This window comes from Sinohyriopsis cumingii, chromosome 1 (genome assembly GCF_028554795.1).
Source record: "Sinohyriopsis cumingii isolate HCF-2022 chromosome 1, ASM2855479v2, whole genome shotgun sequence".
Classification (NCBI taxonomy): Eukaryota; Metazoa; Mollusca; class Bivalvia; order Unionida; family Unionidae; genus Sinohyriopsis; species Sinohyriopsis cumingii.
The window spans coordinates 115,151,803-115,171,133 of NC_142961.1; the positions used below are offsets into that span (position 1 = coordinate 115,151,803).

Consider the following 19,331-nt stretch of genomic DNA (forward strand, 5'->3'; position numbering starts at 1 on the left):
ACCTTGTTGTCCCGGGACTTTGTTGTCGCGCTGGCTCTGTCAAGGAAGTAAAAAAAAGTGATATATTTTTTTTACTTTCGATTTCATTTCCAAGTACTTGACTTCCAAGTAAAATCAAGGTGAGGTATTTACTTCCTTGGTTTCGTCAGTGACTTTGTCAGTGATTTCGTCGTTGATTTCATAATCCTTGACTTTGTCAAGGGACATACAATTTTTTAATTTTCTAACCCGAGTATTTATTATCTTTCTCATTTCATACTCGGCTGCCAATGCCAACCTAATCTTTTCAATTGCACGAGATAGTGAAACAAATTCATTTATTTGTGCTTCTTCTACTGTAGCCAGCGATTTATACAAATTACTTTGAATTTTTTTATGAATCGATATTGAGCAGGAAGAATATAACGCCCTGCGCATTTAGCTTCATGTAATGATTCAAAATCAGATAGAATTGTTTTAGAATTTAGTGATATATTAAATCCGCGTTCTTCTAAATTTTTAATAGCAGCAATCACATTATTGATAATTTCGTAATTCATATACATATATATATATATATATATATATATATATATATATATATATATATATATATATATATATATATATATATATATATATATATAAATCACATCTCCTTGAGACTCTAGGGTGTCTTATGACATCCTACCAAACTCAGGAGCGGAAACACAACCCCCATGTGAGCCCCTAACCTGTCAAATAACAGTCTAGAGAGCCCAGAGGGTGTGTTTGCGAGCGACGAGACATTCCCCATGTGAACCCCTAGATTACCTGAATGATATGCCAGCAAGGTTCATATAGGGACAACACAACATGTAGTATTTACACTATTATACATAATATTTACTGTAAAGCTCCTAAATTGCCACCGCATTTTAGCAAGCTTACAGTGTATTTTACACTATATAGCTTAATTCTAACTTATCCTAGGACGGTACAACATATAGTATTTACAATATTTACAGTAGAAGCATATTTACAGCATTGTATTTACAGTAGAAGCATATTTACAGCATTGTATTTACAGTACAAGCATATTTATATCATTGTATTTACAAATGCATATATAACGGTACAACATATAGTAGTAACTAAGGACAACACAGACAGATACGGGGTTATGTTCTACGCCCTACAAAGTTGCACTCCCTCCCCCAAAATCAATCCCGCGGAGTGGTGAAAGACCACCCCGTCAGGGACGATAACGGGGAAAGTTGTGCAACTTTGTTGGGTTTCGAAACCCCGTACATAATTCGGACGCTATATTATATAAAGCGACTAATACTTGGAAGTTCAAAAATAGCTCAGCGTGATTCGTTTAAAATGTTTTTTCTTAAATATGACCATGTGGAAAATATAGATGAACCATAACCCCAAACAAGTGCAATAAAATATAGATTTCATCTATGAAAAAAGATAAATAGACAATTACGCCTTTATCAAGGATAAAATCATTCTTGACTTTGTTAAGGAATAAAGGGAAGTTATTTACTTCCTTGTACACAGAAAACCGTCTGCTCGTTGTGTTACCTGTAAATAATATACCGCTAAGTCGCGCTGAATAAATTTACCTGTAATGACATGTACAAAGGGAGGGAACTAATTGCATGAGATATACCTAACGGAGTTATCTCCGTTTGGAAAATCCTCGGATTATAGTAAAGTACCTAAAAATAATGAAAAATAATCTTTTGCTTATTTTTTGACAGAGCAGATTTGGTTATATTTTTCACCACGGAGTGTATTGAGAATCTGCGAATATCAAAATACTTGCCAGCTGAGTTCATAGATGGGAATATTATTTCTTCATTTGTATCTAAATTTATGAATAAAATTGCTTTGGCTCTTTTATTGTTACAGCCAGTATTACCAGCCCTGCAATTTTGGCTTTGCATCACAACCCTGAGATTGGATAAACTGTTGTCGGTTTTGACACCATTGATGTGATCGATCACAAGACCGTCTTTGATCTCTCCATGGAAACACTCGAACACAAAACGATGACAAAAATAATGTTTCTTTCCAACAGTAAATCTAAGATAACCAGAATTATTAACAGTACCAACTGGTTTTTTCAACCTGCTATTTCTGACTATTCCCTCAGGAGATGCTTCATAATTTTTAATGACAGGATGTGGAACAAATTCTTGGCTCATTTATATAATAATATATTTGTCTAAATCATAATTTGTCTGAAAACTTATTTAAATAATAGCTTTCGGATTTGTCGCTGGATTTTTTATTGTAATATCGCTTGAGTTCCCGGTCTCGTTTTCCTCCGCATTTTGTACATAACTGTGTTTTACTCCTGACCCCAATACCACATCGAAGGCATGGTATTGGTCCTAAAGTCCCCCTTCGAACGCTTTGGGAATGTTGTCCGCAGAATTCACCTCTGCAGGATTTATTACAAGGGTGTGATGATTTTGTACCAAGCCACTTGCACCGGTTCATGTTATATATAATATTTCTTATTTAAATATTTGTCTTAAATATAATATGGAGGAGTTTTCGAGGTTATCTGCAGTTGGCGCCGGGAGATTCGATCTTGACATACTAACCCGGGACTTACGACGACAATCCCTGACTGATCTATTTAATATTATCAGGAATGCCAAAAAAGAATTACGCGACGACGGCGCATCACACGTGTGGTCGTCATTTAAAATTATCCGCGACGTTGACAGAGTCAATGTTGACAAAGTCATCGATGCTACAATGAATGATGCACGAGCAAAAACAATTATTGATTATAAGCTTGCCCTTGATGGTCGGAAATATTTTTTCAGAATAAAATTTATTGTGCAAGCAGATTCTGATACATGGATTATCCGTGACAAACTCGATCCTGTTCTTGCTAGCGGAAAGACCATTATGTCAAGTAGTGGTTGTAAACCAGGAATGCTGACCGGGATTGATAAACCATATTACGCTCGAGCGTATCCTGTGACCGCAGTCATTTATGGAATCTATCCGATAAAAAAAAACAAAATTGATAAACTTACCCCGATGAGAACGTCGTCGACGCTGAATTGTGTAGCCGAACGAGTAATGGAACATTTTAAAAATGCGATGCGGGGAAACGGTTTGACTGCGTTAAGACAGTCCAAGATAGCAGCGTGGGCTGAGCGGGTCAAACACACAGGAGCATCAATAAACGATATTGCCAAGCTAGAAAGCGCATTAAGATTTCCCATAACCGTAAAAACGATAACAAAGGAAGTATTATACAAATCGAAATATAATCGATACGGGGCTCCAATAAATATTGATCATAACGCTCATGCTTGGACTAACGCAGTTACGATATTTCCGCGGGATCGTGTTGTGAAATATTATTCGGGAAATATATTTGATGCTATCAAGCAGAGAAGCAAAACCCACCCTGTGTCGATGTGGTTGTTTAAAAGCTCCGAAGATTCCGAGTATGATCAATTTGTAAATCCCAACGGTGAATTATACTGGACGGAGTCGTTGCAACAACAAATGAAAAAACTCGCAGAGAAATATGTGAAAGAAAACACCGAGCAGTTGTTAACTAATTGTTTTACAATTCCGAGTGTTGCCGCTCACACCGCAAGAGAAAGAAATTCATGGAGACCAACCCGAAGTCAGTTTCTCTCGGATATACAATTAAGTTGTGTCGAGTATGGGCATGGCGGGTTGTGGAATACCCGGTAGTCATACTGTCAAGGGATATGATTTCCGTGGATATGATTGCGTGTTATCCGGGAAGCTTTCTCGGGATGGGCGAGTGTAACGAATATTTTAAGCGATTTGGACATCCCACGAACTCGATGACACGCGTTGCTATAAACGGTCCTTTACCCGACTTTGATTTGACAGGATTTGCTCGTGTGACCTCGTTTGAATTCGCTGAAAAACTTCATCCGTGCTGTTATGTTTGGTTTGGCAGACACTTCAGTGAAAAGCGCTGGGCACCAATAGTGTTATTGCGATATATGCTTGACAGCCGAATACTGGTATCGTTGACTGTCGTGAAGCAATCATATCATATCGACCGCAGACCTCAGTTTGGTTACCAACACCGGACCGTATCAGTCTCTATGAAGTTATTAGCGAGTATGCACGAGAGAATCCAAATACCCCGATGGATGTCATTGTCGGTGAAGCTCCTAAAGTTCTCAAGATCAAACTTAGCAATAGTGAAAAAACAGCAAAGGATCTCGGACGAAGAATAATCGGTAAATTTACTCAAGGTGGTGCATATGATCATAAACTACATCACTCGCGACTGATTATCGATGATGCTGAACTAGATTTTATAATTGCTGACGCCGTTGCGAGAAACATATTTTGTAATGGGGAGGATGCTTACTTGTCTGACGGGGAACAGTTGGGCACAATTGTAAATTATATCGACGGAGAATCGCCTCAATACACACATTTATGATCTTCGATGCTAGCTTATGTTTCTAAAAATTTACTATCACTGATAAATCGATTTCCCGACACCGCAGTTAGAGTTGCAACGGATTCATTTTATATCAATAAAAGATATTTAGAATCACTGGCTCGTTTTACAAAGAAAGTCGAAGACTTTTACGATGAATCATGGAGTTCGTGGAGAATAAAAGCGGAAATGTTACATGAATATTGTGAATCCGCTGATGTTACAATTAAGGATAATTATTGTAAATCAGAATTATCAGAAATGTCGAACGCACAATCTGTGCATGATGCAATCACTAGACACAGAACTGTTTATTTGAACGGGCCGGGTGGGTCTGGTAAGACAACTCGAGCGATTGAATTATTTCGAAATTCAGATATGATTGTGCTAACACCTACACACAGGCTTGCCAGGGAGATGAAACAACGAGGAGTCAATTCTTGTACTTATCACAGCTTTTTCAAATACAGCGGCGGTGCGTGGACGTCAGATCGAATGGGAACAGAATATATTCCCGAGAAAATAATTTGGGATGAGATATGTACGGTGCCGTTGGAAACGTTAAAAACATTTATTGATTGGGTGCTAACAGCGAATACTGCAGTGATAATGTGCGGCGATCACGGTCAGCCACCTCCGTTTGTCGGCGTATCTCCACATTCATGGTTAAAAGATTTTGTTGATTATTATGAAGAAGTGTCTGATGATCATAGAGCACTTGATGCAACGTTGAAGGAATTTAAAACATTAATCAGATTACAACCGAATAAAATTCAATGTGAAATTATGCGCGAGATGATTTCTGAAACCTCATTGAGCGACTTTTGGAAAACATGGAAACGAGATGATTTGATAGTGGCAAGTAGAAAGATAGTCAGAGACACACTTCAACAACAACTATTTCAATTACAACAAGAAAAGTTTCCAATGCTGCCAGTGCCGTTATGTTATAGACCAGCTGATACGCGGTTACAGAATATAGATGTTGATATTCCTGTGAACTTGGCCTTGACAGAGTTAAGGAAACAGAATTTAGTATTGAATGATATTGTGCTAGTTGATATTAATGCTGTCAAAGATGTACTAAAAATGAATAAATCCCCGTGGACGCTGGGATACGCAATGACGATACATTCATCTCAAGGACTAACTATCAATGATACAACTGTCTGGATTGTTAATGATCGAATCGAATGGTCAAACTTAGTCTACCTGGCTGTGTCCAGAGTCAGAAGTATATCTCAACTGCGAATAAATGTCTTGGAAGATTCAATAGCTGATAAAATTAATAATGAAAACAACAGCGACATAATAAGAAAAAAAACTCCACGGTTACAAACAGAGTGACCAAAAAAAATAATCGCGATTTCGACCTCGACGATGACTTCGTTGTTGCGCTGAAACAACAGCAGAATAATCACTGTGCGAGCTGTAATTGTATAATGCTATGGCAGTATTCGAGTAATAATCCAAGACAATTCACCGTAGATAGAAAAGATAACAGTCGCGGTCATACACGTGATAATGTGATGTTGACCTGTCTTGAGTGTAATCGACGTCGGGGTGCTGGCACCCTTGGCGCTAGTTAAGTGATCGGGGTGGTAATTGTGTGTCCTCGGGAATTACTTGTAATTGCTCACGTGTGAATCCACGTTGAGGAGTAGTTGAATCCAACCTGTAGATTGCTGCTCTGCCTGACGATCTTGTTATGTTAGATATCTTGTGTGTGGTAACACTCCAAATGGGATCAGTCGCTCTTTTTTTACCGCCTTCAAGTTCACCTGGTTCATATAAATATCTCACAGTGACATCACCTAATAATGGCTGCGCTGAAGAATCACGTCGTTTTGGTATATTTTTTTTTGTGATCGCGATGGCAGGTTTCATGTTGATTGTTCGAGTAATTTCATTACGCTTGGTAATCTTGCAACCCATTCGCGCGATCTCGTATCCTGAATGAATTCCTTTGCGTACTGATATCCAAATAACCGCTCAGCAAGTGTTCGATTGAAATGCTCAACAATTGCCTGATCACGATGAATTTCAGCATGCCCTCGTCTGATGATAACGTTATGTTGCTTCATCAGCGATGATACTGCACCTTGAAATTCTTTGCCAGGATCAACTTGTAATAAATTTGGCCATCGTAGACCACTTTGTGGTCCACCACCTCGTTGATAAATTCGTTCAAACGCAGAAGCAACCTCAGATGCTGTTTTAGTCGCTAACGGTTCCGCATCTTTGTATCTACTTGCAACATCAACTACAGTTAACGCGTACTTGTATGTGTTTTGACGTCTTCGGATTTTAATAGTATCGTGTGGCAGAAATAATATATCAGCCTGATGAACTTCATTTGGCACACTAACATTGAAATGCGCAAAGTGAATTTGTTTAGGACGCGGTAGATAAATTTACCATATTGGTTGTTTGGATAACCAAGTCTTTGCAGTAGCTCGCGTAACTTTTGCTGCTTCAGCGAGTTTACTAATTGCTGCGCTACCTCTCCAATATCCTTTTGGGGAATAATAAATCGACTCCATTATATACCAGCACCTAGCGCTAATTTACCTTTCATTGAAGATTTTATTAACCAGCATGCTAACTTTTCTTTGAAAGATTTATCAGTGATGGCATTTAACGCATGAATTAATTTCACATCCGCGAGATGGCGCTGTTGCAAATCCTTACCTCGGTAATCTACATCATGCGCATGACACGCCTTATCAATAGCATTTATCAGATACTCACCTGGATTGGGCTGATTCTGGTCATTAAGTCTGATATCAAATCGAGTTCCAGGACCACAGTAATTATATCCTGGAAGATGTTTTTCTCCTGGGTATTTCGCCCACAGAGCTCCTGGCAGCGCTGTTAACTTGGCTGCGATATCACCTCCTTTTTCTGTGTTGCTAAATTTAAACTTTTTTGTACCGCATCGTTCACACTTGCCTGTAAGCGCAGATCGATTATTTTTTGTTGTAGTGGTTGTTATATCTGCAGTTGGGGTACGTGTTCTACATTTCACACAATATAAATCCATATTGTTTTATAATATATCTAATGGAGATCACTGACTTTTCTGCTACAAAACGACGAGAGCCAATCAAACATAACTCAGTGCTACCAAATTCTGTCCGAATGATTATTATAGGCCCATCTGGGTCGGGTAAGACGCAGTTGTTACTTAATTTAATAATGAAGTGGATGAAGTGGGATAAGTTGTATTTGGTAGCTCTATCTGTGGACGATCAGCGATGCTACAACGTGTTAAAAGATTTTAATGAGAATGCAAAATCAATAAATGACGGTGATGATGTTATTGAATTTATTACTGACATCGATGAGTCGCCGGGTATCGATGGTATTGACGGGAGCATCAATAATTTAGTCGTGTATGACGATGTGATGTTGGACAAACAAACAAACCCTGCCAGGATATTTTCACGCGGCAGACATAAAAACGTGGATGTGATTTATGTAACTCAACGATATACACAAATTCCGAAAGTGATCAGAGATAACTGCAACATTCTTGCGCTGTTCAACGGCGTTGACACACACACGTTACGAAATATACATCAGACTTGGTGCAGCGGCGACATGGACATAAATAAATTCAGAAATTTCTTTAGCGTGCTCAGGCAAAACCACACGGATTTGTAACAATAAATTTACATGATCCTCGAACACGATATCGAGTTGGGTTAGATACAGTTTTTAACTAGAGAGCAGCAGAAACGGCGACGACAAGCAAACTCTGCCAGGATATTTTCCAGAGCAGCAGAGAGGGCGCCACCGAGTGTTTTCGCAAGACCTTGTATCAAGAAATAGTTGTATAGGTAGATATTTTCATGAGATAACACTTCAAGTCAGCAGAGAAAGCCCATTTTGTCATGTTTTCTGACTTGAAGTGTTTATTTTGTGAAAAATAATATCTCTATCTAAAATGTGCTCGATAGAAGGCTCTGTTAAGCGAAATACTTTGTGGGATGCGCCCTCTCTGCTGCTGTAATATATTATTTTCTTACGTTACGTGAGAACGTATAATTAGGAGTGCATAATCGGTAGATAGCCATGAGCAATATATTTGCATTGGGTATAAACTGGAATTACTTTCAACTTACCATCACTTCTTAGGAATATCATCACTGTAGTGATCGGATAAGAACCTTGTAGATCTACCTCCCACCAGGCACTGTCTTGACCTGCATCTGTATGGCTACAGCTATCAAACGTAAGGTTCGTGGAATTATTTCCGTCGACAGCCAGATCTGCTGAGTAATTGAAACGGTCTCTATCACCATACTCAGCATTTCCAATGTAAGTGGATGACTGTCTGGCAGGTTTCTCGAATGCAACGTTTACTGAAATTAACAAAATGTATGCCTTTCATTTTTAGGATTGAAAATTAGAAGGGATGTGAACAATGTTCTTAAAATGAATACTGTAAATTTTCTGCTTAAACAAATACAAGTCATACTGAATATTATATGTGCTGCTGTGATTTAACCTTAAATGAGTTGAATACGTGACAAGCATGCGACATAGTATGATAAATATATATTCAGTCTTTTGCTCCCACTCTGATTCCATGATAATATTAATTTGTGTCGACATTAAAATTTATATTTATAATTATGTTGAATTGTTCCATGTGTCGTGTCAGATACATGATTTGTTTCTAGTATAACCATAGATGATTAAAATGTGGCAAATAAAACACATGTATTGCAGAAGTCGCTCCTAAAGGTTTAATGCACATGAAAACCATGTTTGTTTCAATATGTTAGCTTCACATTTTTTTATAAAATATGTAATCCATGAAACAATACGGACACAATAATGACCGTAAAGTCAATTACCTGTGATGTGTACATTGAACGTTTTATTTCTTCATTGATGTAACTCAATGTGGTCTTAGTATAAATTAATGTATTCCAATTTCTTATTTAAGTAGATGTATTCAAATATATGCATTAATATGTATTTTCTTTTGAAGAAATATCATAAGTGCATAGAGAACTTATTACTTTTTATTCTTGTTCTCATTTTTTTTATAGGTATGTATGAGTGTACAGTTAACCGTTGAACAACGCTTTCGTCCTAGGTTTGGTTTTACGCCGGTGAATACATTTAGTTGATTATAACCGTATAACGTAGCTCAGACGTGTTTGTGTGTATTGGTGAGTATTCAATGTGATTGTGACAATAACGGTTGAACACATCGTCCTGCCGTTTTTACCCTCGTTTAGAAATTGATACCTAGCACATTTTAGAGAGCGTTATATTTTTGTGCATAATTTATTAAGCAATTTTTTTAATAAACGTTTAATCCATCTAAACGTACAAAATGAAAAGATATTCATTACTGCAACGACGCCTTCTACCCTCGCGAACAGTTATATTTAGCAACAGAGATCTTATGTATATAGCCTCCATCTGATCAGCACCATATTGTAACCTTGAAATCATAATGTGAATAATGTTTTACCTGTAATGTTATGCTATAATTCCCCACCCACTCCCCGTTAGCACGTAGTAATTATTTGAGAAGATTGATACTAATTCGTGTTGGAATAAAGACAACTATAATTCATGTTTTCTGAATACATGCATACACTATTGTTCAAGGTATAGGTTCTCGATAAAATAAACAATTTTATTTCGGCGAATGGGCGATTTATTAATATTTAAATAACTCGGCTAATATTAAAAGTCTGACTCGAGTCATTTGATTGCTACAATCTAGGTCATGAAACACACCTTTTGTATTTATGCTCCAGACTAAAGAGGATATAGTACATTTTTGTATTGAACAAAACTTGCAGATACCACCAATAGCTCGACATACTCGATCTCTCATAACAATTGAGGTTTGACGCAGTATCACTTTATGCAACGTGCACTTACCTTAATAGGTGGAGAATCAAACGCAGCGTTTAAACTTACGTTAAGTTAGGGGATACACTGTCATACTATTCACTAAAAACGATATTTCACAGTGCAGTAGCATGATTGACCGTTCAAATAGCTATTTGATGGTATATAATGTAATTATATAGTTCGTTGTGCTTGAATCTGACTAAGTTGTTCGGTGGTCAACAAAACGTGGACTATTTTAATTTAAATTTCTGTTTCATTACATTTTCTTAATGTCACAAACTTCATGAAGAATATTTTTAATTGAATACATAAAAGGTTAAATTGCAAGTTGTCTGCAGGTGGATCCAGGAACCTAATTCGATCAACCCCGTCCGCTGCAAACAGTATTGTCAAAAACAATCACGACATAATCTATTGAACCAAGCAAGCGTCACAAGTCAACAACGGATTGCCTGAACAACTCCACATATTCGAATACATATAACAAAATTGGATGTAATGTGCGAAATTAATCTTGGTAAATTTGCAAACCAGAATCAACGTTTTGAGGCCAGTCGATTTACGACCATAATCTGTGATTTGCATGTGCAATTTGATTGTCTGGGCAGTTAAGCAAACTTTATTCATTGGGTTCCTGATGATCGTTTAACAGCACATACAAGGCAGTCACTACAAAGTTGTCAAATGTTACCTTAATGGTGGCATGTCGTTCTTGATTTGTATGATGAAACCGCACGAGTGTATGCTTTTGTGTGGTTATACAATTTTTAGTATATATTTGCTGTATACAATGTTCTTCACTATCGCCTGTCTGGTATACATATGTGGTGTGACTGCATAAACAATAGCATGAGTGAGTCTGTAGAGCGCGAATGGGTTAGGACAGGCATCCGCAAAGTTAATATTGAGAACTCAGCTCTATCAGAATTAAATCCTTCATGTCTGATTACCACGTTGTTCTTACGAAATAAAATGACTCTCAATTCAACTCCAACCCAGAACCGACCCACCCAACCATCCAAATAAACAAAAACCCACAAAACAAACAACACAAAGTAAAACCCTGCGAACATATCTGCAAAACCCAATTATACCACTGAGGGTAAAATGTCCTGAACCAAGTTGCAACTGACGCTATAAAAACCCAGAGTTGAAATTTGTTTAGTTCATTGCCACATTTCTGACGTTCTCAATAGTATACGGTATAATATCTATATCATTTAATGTATTCTTCACAAACGTTATAATTGGATCAATGGATCTCGTGTGATCTTCAACATATCTAATTTGTCAGATAGTCGCCGTGGAAATGTCCAAGTTGTCGAACAATCCTTCAATTTCCGTTCCGTTTACTGCATTAGCTTGTACTGCTCAAAAAGCAAATGATGCCATTGTTGCAAACCGTTTTGATCAAGGTTCCCCTGAACTTCCATGAAAACATTAAGTGGAAGAAAAAACCTAGAGGTGTGTTGCGCTTGTAATTGTTTATGGTGTTGATCAGGGACCCTACCTGGAAATGAATAATACTGCAACTCTCTTTTTCTTCGATATACCTAAACAGGCTTCCCATGTCACCTGTCGGTTTGGGTACATTTGAGGGTCTTATCAATTTCTTTCTTCGGGACCAGCCATTGACAACTTCTGGCAAGGAGTTATATTTCATTATTATGGAAACTTCCTTCACGACTATATGGCATGGCCACACATGCAGATTTATTCGCTGAAGATCTGGGAGATTCACAGAATGTTATCTCACGAGACAGCAAAGGTGGAAATCAGGCGAATGCCCGAAAACCCAAGGAACCTAGAAACCTGCTAGGGATAACCAAGAAAGGCATAAGGACAAGCAATGTTTAACTTCCAAGGAGTGGTGACATATCTTCCCCTATTGTCCTAAGCATTAAGGGATCAGTCCAGTGGATTGCGGTGGCCACTTAAGACACGGTCAGTAAATGAAAAACTTGATGTTTGTCAGCATAGTAACCTGGATTCAGTGTACGATCCAGTGGTGCGTGCAGAGATAGGTCGCGATGATATCGAATTGATCGACACGTGTATTTTTCCCGAGGCAAGGGTATCGAAGGAAAATGACTGTCAACGGACAAGAAGTGACCGTTTTACGATTAAAAGGGTGCACTAGTGTAGTAGTGAAACGGAGCCTAGTTCGGGATTGCCACTTGCTTATGCTTAGATCACCTTGTATGCTACTAGAACAAAGAATCAACCACGTTCTTGTCGCAAGGACATATATTGAAACATATTTCATGACAGGAATATGGCATAGCCAACTTGATATGTTAACTTAAGATTGGCAATGTACAGGGATCTAGACTCCCAACCATGCCTGACTTCATATTCTCGATCATCCAAACAGTGCAATCCAGAGCTCAGGTTAGGGAGGATAATGAACCCTTGCGTAACTTAAAAGTGCCGGAAGTCTTCTATGATATCTACCGCGAAGAAGTATTCAACGAGCAAGAAAATGACACATCTTTAAGCGCGACGGCGAAGAACGTTTAATCCAGTACCGTAAAGAATTATAAGAACGGGGCATCCTCAACATTTCTACATCGAAAGTTTTCATGTATAGAAAATATATTACAGCTGATTGTAGGAAGTTGTTGCAGCTAGTTGTTCCCCACAAATGTTAATGGCCCAGCGTCAACAGTGATCTAGCGTGATTATGTCGTTCGTGTAAGGTAAGTCTGAAGACGGTCTCAAAGGAATTAGAGTACATCATTGACATGGAAGGTAGGTCCAATATGCAGAATCTTTACGTACAAAGGCTTGTTCAAAAAATGTATGAAGGGGTCTCGAACGTAATATGTATTGCAGTGATAGAGGATAGGTCGTATGACGACTCGGAATTCGTATCCAGTACAGAAATCCCCTTGAATACCCCATTTACGTAGGGAAAGAAGGTATAGACCAGATCATGGTATGCCCGGACTTTTCAGAGGGACAGCGTACGCAGATCATGGAGGTTTTGTTTGAAAACCCAGACGTGATTATGAGCAAACCAAGCCATACTGGATTGATTGAATACGAGATCAAGTTGAATACCTCAGAGCCGATCAGGATTAAAGAGTATCCAATAACCTTTAATGCGCGGAAGACAATCAACGAAGAAGTGGGGAAAATGTTTGTTCAGGAAGTAATCTAATCATCCATTTCTCCGTACTCGTCCCCGGTTGTCTTATTCAGACAAAAACAGGCGACACACAGTTTTTGTATTGGCTTTCAGCAACTGAACAAAATCACAGTGTTCTATGCAGAACCAATGCCAGACATAGAAAACTTCAAAGTTGGCAAGTCACAAATACATTTCCAAGTTAGACTTTAACAAGGGATATTGGCAGGTACCAATCGTTGAGAATGCTCGGGGGTAAACAGCATTTGCTCTCTCTCTCTCTCTCTCTCTCTTTGATCATAGATAATTCACTAAACTACTTTCATATTGGAAACAGCAGCACAATTAACAAGTCGGAATCATGCGTCACTACATTCATATTTCAATACTTCTTTAAAGCTTTTCTCTAAATCTTAAATGTGACAAAGAGCAGCTGAATAATTAGATCCTAAGGGTGCTATGTTTATATTTTTAAAATACTTGAACCAAATAATGAATTTGAATTGGTTTGATAATGGTAAAAATTACAATAAATAAAAGTAGAATTTCCTGTAACTTCTTTTGTCTCTGATTCTTTTCACTTGTGGATACAAAATTTTAAAGGATGCAAACCAGTTTTAAAGCTGTTTAAAAATATATATAAATACATTCAAAGGCTGAGGTTCTGTACATTAACAATGCAAATTAAGTACTGGAGAACAATCTTATACATAATATAATACTTCAAATTGCAAGTAAACATTATCATGATACGTATATGATTGTCCACAGTTTGATTATTTAGGTTATTGCGTCTAAATATGTTCCAAAAAGAAGATCGTGATGAAAATAATAACACATGTTAGGACTGATTTTTGTTTTAATGTCGTTTAACCTGTAAACTTTTTATGTGCTAATGATGTTGCGCTGAAATATGTTATTTTCGCTGGAGCTTATGTACAAGAGTATCACAGGAAAAGATAGACGTCTGTGAGGTGCGTCAAAATGGGTTGACGTACAATACAATATTTACAACCAGGGTTCGTCTGATGAAAGCTCGTTAAGAAGAATAGGAGGGAATATATCATTGTCATTTATTATCCTTACTTTTCTAAAATAATTACTGTTTCCAGAGTAATGAGAGATATCACTAATACGTAGATTTCTTAAACGGTGAAGGTAAATACGTAAGTGCGTCAAAACTGGGGTTGTATGTGTTTTTGTTTTCGTAAGGTGCTATAAATCGCTTAGATCTTCAAGAAAGCATATGGTTTTAGAGACGATTAAAACTTTGTTGCTAAGGTACACCTTTAAAAAAGTGACAGAAAGAGTTATAGACATAAACTGAATGCCGTAACGATTCTTGGGGAACATTCATCATTTTTGGTAAAGGAAAAACGTCAGTAATTTAGAGTGCCGTCTGTGGTCATAATGCCATGTTAATCTTTAGTATGCCATTATGACACCAGATGGCGACACGAGTTGAACAACAAAGACGATACTGATACAACTTAATATTTACATTGTTGCAATGCCAAATCTGTATGAAAACAGCAGTTGCAATGATGCAATTGTAAAGTTTAAAAACAGATTATACAAAACTTGCAATAAGTGACAGCGTTTGTCATAGGACGAACTACAAAAATCAATTCAGTAGTTGGCAAATCGCAAGATACAAAGGAAAGTAGATCGAAAAACTTGCACGCAACCATTTACAGCGTGGATCAATGAAAAATAAAAACTTATTACTAGAATTATGAATGTAGCACTTGCAAGAGGTCATAAACAACAATGCAGAAGGAAAGTAGCACTTGCAAACTGCCACGTGCAATTTGCATCAATGAAAATACCATTTACATTTATAGAATTGCATCAATGAAGATTAGGATATACACGCATATAATTACGGTGCTAATCCCCCTCCATATATACATACATATATGTATAATTGTTTGTAACGCTCGTAGTGTAACGACATCATGCGTAAATGGCCTTTTCGTTTTGAAGCCACACAAGCCACTTGACTCAACTGTTACTTCCTTGTTTCACTTAATGTGGGGTTGCATATTATAATATTTGTACTTTACTTTCATTTTATGAATACAATCTCAAGACTCGGAAGCACACACACACACACACACACACACACAGATATATATATATATATATATATATATATATATATATATATATATATATAATGATTTATACATATTAAATGGTATATCCATCTTACATGTCTGATCTAATGTTCGATACAACCTGTGAATCTTTATCGTACAACTAAATTTTCCGTATCGCACACATTGTCTGGATCTACGTTGAGTACAATACATATTTAATACTAGTCAACATATAAAACATCTGGAATGATTTATTATTATGCAGTTTATAATATTGAAATATGTCAACACACGTTTGTACGTTGACGTTGAGGAAACATTCTTATATTTGCGTGAAAAGTGTCACTGTTGTCACTGAGAATACTTGGGGAGTACGGTTTGTGCCATGGAGGAGTATATTGACATTTCACAGTATCTACATCCGAGTGGGGAAGTACGGTTTGTGTCATTGAAGAGTATATGGGCATTTCACGGTATCTACATCCGAGAGATTACACTTAATTGAGGATGACAACACTGTTGTAAATGGAATGTTTGACAATAAGTTATTAGATTAGACAGGTGTGGAAAGCGACACCATATTTATAAGAGTGAAAGATAATACAGGTACTTTGAAGGTGACGCCTTGTATTAAAGTATTAAAAGAGTTGTAAAAAGTCCAAGTAAGAAATGCTCGAGGGTCCTTTGTCAAGAAAAATAGATAATCAGATGGCAGTGACTACAACGACAGCATTTAAAGTTTAAAATTAAACAAGATAAAAAAAAACCAAGCTTTATTAATGATGAAACAGAGACAATTCACAATGTAAATCATCAAAACTGCCACATTGTCGCCAAATTTATTTCAGCTTTCAAAAATATGTTCTGCGGATCTTTTAATATGAATGTTGGAGCGATTTTAGGTTGATTACATTTCAATGTGTATATTAATATAACTGTTGAATAGAATCATCAGTAAATCTGATGATAAATCTGACAACAAATTTTCAATATAAATTAAAAAGCATGACGGAGTGCAGAAATTCCTTTGACTGTGATGCAAATGTTTAAGGGTTACATATTATTATACTGTTATCGATACTTTCGGATCACTAGGAAGAGTATGGAAGAGTATATGTACATTTTAAATTCTTTCTACTGTTCAAATAGAAAATAAAGAGAACAACAGAGCATAAAAGTGAACATATTTGGTCATGATACAAAATATTCAACAGAATTTATACAGTTAGTCCGCATGCTAGAAGAACCAAATCTTCGTTTTCTTAAAACAATGTATGATTAAAATTATACTCTTTAAGTACGAAGAATTAATAAAGATTTGGAATGCAGAGGAAAGTTTCCCAAATTCATATTTACGTTTAATTCACTTATTATGTTATTTTCTATCGACAATACTATTTATACAGATACGTATGTTCTCTTGTTCCACATATCATTTCAAGTGCATGCGTTTGGCCATGCACTAAGGTCCAGGTTTTGGAAATACGTTATGCGATACGTACAGATAGTTATAACTTTTGTAGCATGTGTTGAGCTGAGATAAAACATTTAGGAAGCAAATCTACTATTTGGCAAAATAACTGCGTGCTGAAACCTATATGAGGTGTATTTGAACTTTTAAGTTTCTTATTGTTACGGCACCTTTATGTGTATGCACTGTGGTCATGGCAATAACGCTTAAGCACACGGACTCTCCATTTGAATCTCATTTAAAAATAATAACATTATTGTAAAATTAGAAAGTAAATTATTGTGGCCCAAAAATGTAGTCCCCCTAAACCTCTCTAGTATATGTATTACTGCAATGCTTGCACCTACCATGACGAGCATTTATGGATGTTTGCAACTGTAAGTTTATGTCAGCGACAACTTTCCCTTATAGAAGTAATGCAAATTAGTCAAACATTGACTTTTGAACTTATATTAAAGTATTGTTATGATTAATTGTTTGGTTCAGTGTGTTATTATATTACTCTTCCTTGATGACATATATTCATGTTACGTGTGTTTTGGTAATATTTTTTGTTGTAATAAAACAATTATATTTATTTTTTTGAATGTTGCTTGAGTGCGGCATAAAATAATATATCACTGTTTTAATAATTTGCATTTCAAACCAGACACCAAAGCATTCTATTGTTTTCAATCGGGAACTTGCAATATTATAATTGCTAAAGAACAAAGATTTTTTGAAAATTTAACTACAATAAGTTATTGGGATTTAAATTAATTATTGCAGATTGTTATGTGTCGTGGAATGTACGGAACTGGAATGGATTATGTGAACGAAACAATGCTGCCTCAGTGTACAAGAATGATGCATGCAATGAAATAATTAACTATATTTGCTTAACAATTTCTTTTATTGAACGTAATAAGTAAGGATAGAAATTAAAATTTCAACTGAAAATGAATTCATACGAGGTATTTAACATCATGCAGAATTTTCTGTGTTTTTTTTTTAATGCATAAGTAATCGGATGGGTGTGTGGATGAGGATAGAAAAACACTGCCTATCAAAAAAAGGAACATAAACAGATATTTTATTTTCAATTTTTCATTTTATGTTCATTTGAGAAGTGTGGAGTTTGAAGGACTGGTATTGTCAAATAATTACTGCATATGAGGACAACAAAGAAATATTTGTATTTGTGCATAATTATCAACTGTGTCTATGCCTTTTCTATAGACAAAATGATAGCTTAAATCAGGTTTAATCCCGTAATGCTAGAAAACCGCTACTGAAGAGTATGGAGTTTATGTATTACAATGAACACATGTTCATCGGCGAAAATGAATACAATCTACAAAAAGAGTAAATTAGATCCGATTTACTTATATGACTTTATAAAAACACAAAATAAGATAAATAGCACACCGTGTGCTTATGTTACAGAGAGACTTAACGCAGTATTATATTAAGCCCTGCAACGAGTTATTAAGTCAAGCAGCACATACTATACATAGAGACATTCAAGCTTATGTTTTGCATCCGTAAACAATCATAACATAGAGTCGCAAGCAGTTTGCAATTTGTTAATTATAACATTTTAGAATTTGAACCATTTACTGACGGGAATTGCATTTCAAATCTTAAAATTGCGAAAGATAATTCAATAAAAAAATGCAAAATTTATAAAAGTTATATTTTCTCCTAAGTTTTTATGGTAAAACATTCATTGAAATACGCAAATTAAGGTAGGTATTTCACGAGCTTATGAACCTAAGTAAACTGAAATATACAAACATCACTGAAATTATATTCATGATCATGAAATAAATTGAATTAAGGAAGTAAATTGAACCTCAATTTCTTCTTCTAACTGCATAAATGATTGAATACAGAGGTAAAAAACCAAGCTAAAAGACAACGAGGGATTAATGTTTTAAAAAAAGTAAACCATAGAAAACAAAAAAATTAATAAGCAATACAACTGATCCTTAGGTTTTGAAATCACTCCACATTTATACGTCGTAAAGCTTGTTACAAGTTACATAAAATTAGTTAACAGCATGACAACATAAACCAGATGATTTGTTCATAGAACGTCGTTGACGCTTCCCTAGTTCCGTTTTACACTGATCACACGTATTAGGTTATCGATACCAATTTAATACCAGTCAATATATTTGTCTTAAAATGTTTATCAAGCTATGATAAATATTGCAATAACAGCAAAACAATGAAACAAAATACATTATATGATTGCTGCAACAGCAAATATATTATGTATATTCTTCATTAAGACAATACATAATCAGGTTTCAGGTTTATATT

At 36.1% G+C, this 19,331-nt stretch overlaps 1 protein-coding gene across 1 annotated transcript in view; it reads right to left on the reverse strand.

The window, feature by feature from the left end:
• Window positions 1–11,984, reverse strand: part of LOC149807700 (E-selectin-like) — a 98,835-nt gene extending 86,851 nt beyond the window's left edge. The window contains exons 1-2 of the mRNA XM_089959222.1: window positions 11,897–11,984; window positions 8,563–8,802 (exon numbers count right to left, since the gene is read on the reverse strand). Of these exons, the coding sequence (XP_089815348.1) occupies window positions 8,563–8,802; window positions 11,897–11,984 (328 nt within the window). The remainder of the gene's footprint in view (window positions 1–8,562; window positions 8,803–11,896) is intronic.
• Between the last annotated feature and the right edge of the window lie 7,347 nt (window positions 11,985–19,331).